Here is a 6,000-nt window from a genome sequence, read left to right as displayed (position 1 = left end):
CGTACCCTGGGTACATTTAAGTATACTTAAAGAGTACCCGGGGTACATTTAAGTAGTACTCGAGCCGACAATGACAAATCGAGCGTTAATGAAACAAGAATATCAGTTAAACTGATGGATGCTCCCTGATGATCCGCTTTGTCAATCTATGTGCTAATTAATAAACACCAATTTTTTATATATATTTTTAGCTTCGGTGACCTTGACCCCAGTGACCTCAAATCTCATCAAAGGGTAGAGGTCGATGCAAGGTACCTACATGCCAAATATATATATATCGGTAAAACTATTGAAGGCGCTATGAGAAACTGTAAGAAAATTGTGACAGAACAATCGATCTTTAGCCTCGGCGACCATGACCTTGACCCCAGTGACCTCATCAAAAGGTAGAGGTCCATGCAAGGTACCTACATGACAAAACTGTAAGAGAACGGTAAAATATTGAAAGCGCTATGAGAAACTGTAACAAAATAGTGATGGAATAGTCTATTATTAGCCCCGTTGACCTTGACTCCAGTGACCTCAAACCTCATCAAAAGGTAGAGGTCCATGAAAGGTACCTTCATGCCAAATATGTAAGAGATCGGACAAATATTTAAGGTTCAATGCGAAACTGTAACAAAATTGTGATGGAAAAATCTATTTTTAGCCTTGGTAACCTTGACCCCAGTGACCTCAAACCTCATCAAACGGTAGAGGTCCATGCAAGGTACCTACATGACACATATGTAAGCGATCGGAAAAGTATTGAAGGTGCTATGAGAAACTGTAAGAAAACTGTGACGGAAAAATTTGTCTCGGTGACCTTGACCCCAGTGGCCTCATCAAAAGGTATAGGTCCATGCAAGGTATTTGCATGCCAAATATGTAAGAGATCGGTAAAATATTGAAGGCGCTATGAGAAACTTTAACAAAAGTGTGACGGAAGGAAGTAAGGAACTTTAAACTGGCAACTATATGCTCCCCGAAAATTTTCGGTGAGCATAAAAACTTGAAATATTGTTGTCACGTACACGTATCTTAAAATTGTCTACGAGCGCATAAACACAATCGTTAAGTTTTACCAAGATATTGCTAGTTAATTTCAGTCGACATTTATACTAGCAATAAAACGCCGGATTCTGAACTAGAAGCGTTCGCAATTATATGGGAAAGTGTTTGTTTTTAACCGACTGATGTTTTTTTAGTTATTGAAACCATGATAGCCAGTCGGATACTGCATCCTCCATTAGTATATATCGAGTTTTTTGCATTCGAGCTCGACAGAAATAAGCGTAGAGGATCTGTTTCACAAATTCAGTCCCGTGACAAATAAAAACAAACGCATACTAATTGTACCATGCATGTTTATTGAATGTGAAATTATAACGATTAGCGTTTAGATTTTGAATGTGTTCTGTAAAACATATCATATGAAATCGATTTTTCGTGTTTGGAAATGTAAATGACTTTGATAATTTCGTTTTTAAGTTACAAAAGCAACCTAAGCAATAATGATGATAGACCTATGAAGATATTCGTATAAAAAAGCAATATTTTTAGCCAGAACAACGAAAATGATAAAAAACGTCATGTACACTAAAATTGCATATCTACACGTACTTCTAATTGATAATCTACACATGATACATGTAACTAATAAGTGAATAGAAACCATCTATAAAATAGTAATTTACAAAAAATATTTATTATCTTTATACATAAGAATAAATATCACATATGAAAGATATACATGTAATAGGTTGGCAATGCTGAAAAACTACTACAACTATTAATTGATTGGTGGGCGCAAGAGTGGGTAAAAGTGGTTCCTGTTTATTTGAAATACAAGTTACAAATTCATTTGTGAACTATTTGAAAATACAACCTGAAAGTTCTTTGGCATAGCAAGGGATACTTTAAACTAACAAATTACCCCCTCTAAAATGCGACTCTCCTTAATGATTGCTTGCAAAAAATAAAAGAACACGGATAATTATACATACTTGTTTCTGTAAATCACAATATTGATATGAAATTTAGACAGTCCAAGTCCAAACGTATAAGGTGGACAAAACTTCATAAAATACCTTAAAAACAACAACAAATGCTGTGCTAAATACATATTTTGTGTGTTTGTGTTTCGCACATTAAATCATTTGATTTTAACAGCCATTATATTATTAAACACCAAAAATCTGTATGTTGATAGAAAACTGGTTATCAGTATTTATTATCACATAATGTTTCATTCATAGACTCAAATGTGTGTATAAACACTATGCAAAGATGCAAACAACAGTAATAGAACAATAGGAAACAGTTGAAAATTTAAAACTGCCTAATAAAAAAATAGCTTTTGGTAAAAATGAAGTTAACATTTGCTAAAAACGACACATTAAATGTTACAATTAAATCATTTAAGAACAATAAAGGAACCTGCTGCCTACTGTTTATGTTGTTAAAACACCTTACAATTTAAAGTTATTAGAACCATAGACTGTGAAGATTTATCACAGCATCTGATGTTATGCTACTGGACAGGCAGTTTTCTGTAGACTGAACGACCTCTGAAGGTCAAACCAGTTGACCTGTTTGTTGTTGATTATCACATCTCGCATGCATCCTTGGTAACCACGATGTCTGGAGGACGCTACTTTTGCAAAAACGTCTGAAAATTAGGAAATATTAAAAATAACAACTAAGAGAATTTGATTTGCTTTAGCTGTATAATTACTGCAATATTAAATTATTTGACAAATGCTAATCTGCAGCCAAGCCAACATAATGTCTATTGCATTTGATTATCAAATGATGATTTTTTTGGATGGAATTCATATCCTTATGGCGATCTTGTGTAATTATGCAAACATTATGCTTCAACATTAACCTTTAGACATAAGTTTATTTACACTTTCTCTTCAAGTAAATGCATGGGGTAACATTATAATACAACTTATTACTGTTTAAACTTAAGCTCTCGATAGCCTTTCAAGTTAGCCTTAGGCTTTCTATGCAATCAATCTAAAATAAATAGGTTTAAACTAAACTTAAGCTATTCTTTATAAAAAATCTTTCAACTAAAAACTTAGTACAACTCGTAATATTCTTTATTTAGATAAACCAATGTTCTGCTATTCATTTCAATTTCATAACAAGTCATTAAACAAAAACTAAACAGGCATATTAGTGCCAAAATGTGACATAAAACAAGGAGACCATCATCTCCTTGAAGCACTAGCCTGAGTTCAATGTTAAACAGATCAAATCTTGAACTGGTGACCTTACTGGGATGTAGCTAAGGTATTGTAAACAAGAGATGTGTTTGTCAGAAACACAATGCTCCCTATTACGCCGTTTTGTTTTGGTCCATTTTTTTACCATTGACCTTAAAGGATGACCTTGACCTTGCACCACTCAAAATGTGCAGCTCCATGAGATACACATGCATGCCAAATATCAAGTTGCTATCTTCAATTTTGCAGAAGTTATGTCCAAAAGTTTTTGGACGGACGGTCATATAAAAAACTATATGCCACCCTACCGGGGGCATAAAAACAATAACATTGTTACCAAGTTTCATCAACATTGAGACATCAAGGAAGCCTGTTCAGTGATAACTAGAGCTTTGTCACAGACGTGACGAATACCCCCACATGCCGCATTGACACATAATATTTTGCATGTCGTCTTCACAAAAAACAGCGGACACCATGCTCAATTTTTAAAACGCACTAAGTGACCCCTTGACCTAGTTTCTGACCCAGAAAGGTCCATGTTCTAACTTGGCCTTAAGATCATCTCCATAAAACTTCTGACCAAGTTTGGTGAAGATCGGATGTAAACTACTTGAATTAGAGAGCAGACACCATGCTGAATGTTAAAAAACGCACTTAGTGATCATGTGACCTAGTTTTAGGCCGGCATGGCTTATGTTCAAGCTTGTCCTAGAGATCATTTAGATAAAATTTGTGACCAAGTTTGGTGAGGATTGGATGAAAACTAGTTGAAATAGAGAGCAGACAACATGGTGAGGTTTAAAACGCACTAAGATACCCCGTGTCCTAGTTTTTGACCCGGCATGACCCATATTCAAACTTGACCTAGACATCATCTAGATACAACTTCTGACCAAGTTTGGTGAAGATCGGATGAAAACTACTTGAATTCAAGAGCTGACAACATTGTGATGTTTAAAATGCACTAAGTGACCCCGTGACCTTGTTTTGACCCGGCATGACCCATATTCAAACTTGCACTAGACATTATCAAGATACAACTTCTGACCAATTTTGGTGAAGATTGGATAAAAACTACTTGAATTAGAGAGCGGACAACATGATAAGGTTTAAAACACACTAAGTGACCCCGTGACCTAGTTTTTGACCCCGCATGGCCCATGTTCGAACCTGACCTACACATCATCTAGTTACAACTTCTGACCAAGTGTGGTGAAGATCGGATTTAAACTACCTGAAATAGAGAGCGGAAACCATGCTAAATGCGTAAAACGTACTAAGTGACCCTATGACCTAGTTTTTGATCTGGCATGGCCCATGTTCAAACTTGGCCTTCAGATCATCTAGATAAAACTTCAGACCAAGTTTGGTGCAGATCGGATGAAAACTACTTGAATAAAAGAGAGGACAACATGCTGATTGTTAATAAACGCACAAAGTGACCCCGTGACCTAGTTTATGACCCGGAAAGGCCCATGTTCGAACATGGCCTTAAAATCATCTAGATACAACTTCTGACCAAGTTTGGTGAAGATCGGATGAAAACTACTTGAATTAGAGAGCGGACAACATGCTGAATGTTTAAAACGCACCAAGTGACCCCATGACCTAGTTTTTGACCCTGCAAGGCCCATGTTCGAACTTGGCCTAGACATCATGTAGATACAACTTCTGACCAAGTTTGGTGAAGATCGGATGAAAACTACTTGAATTAGAGTGCAGACAACATGCTGAATGTTTAAAACGCACTAAGTGACCCCGTGACCTAGTTTTTGACCCGGCAAGGCCTATGTTGGAACTTGGCCTAGACATTATCTAGATACAACTTCTGGCCAAGTTTGGTAAAGATCGGATGAAAGCTACTTGAATTAGAGAGCGGACAACATGCTTAATGTTTAAAACGCACTTAGTGACCCCGTGACCTAGTTTTTGACCCAGCAAGGCCCATATGTTCGCACTTGACCTAGACATCATCTAGATACAACTCCTGACCAAGTTTGGTGAAGATCGGATGAAAACTACTTGAATTAGAAAGCGGACACTTAATACTGACCGACAGACCTACTTACTTACCGACCGATCGACAAACAAGTTCACTCCTATATACCCCCACAAACGAATATGCCATGCAATTAAGATGAATGCTTCTTTATTCCTAGCATGTTCAAAAGTTGAAGCCGTGAAAGGTTTTGTATATTGGACTAATTTCAGGTATTTCCAGATGAAAAATTCACTTTGGTCAGTGCTATTTCTATCAGCCCTTCAGCGCAAAAAGAGTGCACGGTTGCTTTCCATATTTAGTAAGAATAAAAACTGTATGGCAGCTGCCTGATCAAACACAAACTCAGAAAGGAAGATTTCTTTCTTATTAGTCTTTAGGTTTATCTATGAAAGTACCAAACAATCAAAAGCTATATTGATCAATTATTGCAATGCATGGACTTTCTCCAATATTGGCCTTCATATCATCAATTAACTGAGATATCAATGAAATTAACAACTCACAGACAAATACGGAAACCTTGTTGGTCAATGCTATTTACCTGGCGTTGCTCCTAGGTAAAGTGGGGCCCTCAGATTGCTGAGAGTGATGTCCCCTGCGAGAGTGTCCTGGTATATCTCCCCATCATCCACCTGCATGGCGATAGTTCTCTTCTCCATCCCTACCTTGACCTTGTGCCACACATTGTCACAGAATCCATTTTGGGATTTTAAACTGAACTGTTGCCCAGCAATAACAGCGGTAAATATCACCTGAGAAGCAACAATAAAGAATATTACA

At 36.8% G+C, this 6,000-nt stretch overlaps 1 protein-coding gene across 2 annotated transcripts in view; it reads right to left on the bottom strand.

The window, feature by feature from the left end:
* Window positions 1-1,972: 1,972 nt before the first annotated feature.
* Window positions 1,973-6,000, bottom strand: part of LOC127862531 (laminin subunit alpha-2-like) — a 36,280-nt gene continuing 32,252 nt past the window's right edge. For both annotated transcript variants that reach the window (XM_052401695.1, XM_052401694.1), the window contains exons 17-18: window positions 5,762-5,972; window positions 1,973-2,650 (exon numbers count right to left, since the gene is read on the bottom strand). In XM_052401695.1, the coding sequence (XP_052257655.1) occupies window positions 2,508-2,650; window positions 5,762-5,972 (354 nt within the window). In that variant the 3' untranslated portion in view covers window positions 1,973-2,507. The remainder of the gene's footprint in view (window positions 2,651-5,761; window positions 5,973-6,000) is intronic.

The sequence above is a fragment of the Dreissena polymorpha genome, chromosome 16 (assembly GCF_020536995.1).
Source record: "Dreissena polymorpha isolate Duluth1 chromosome 16, UMN_Dpol_1.0, whole genome shotgun sequence".
In the NCBI taxonomy this organism is placed as follows: Eukaryota; Metazoa; Mollusca; class Bivalvia; order Myida; family Dreissenidae; genus Dreissena; species Dreissena polymorpha.
Note: the sequence above shows the minus strand (reverse complement) of the source record. Positions and strands in the feature narration are given on the sequence as shown.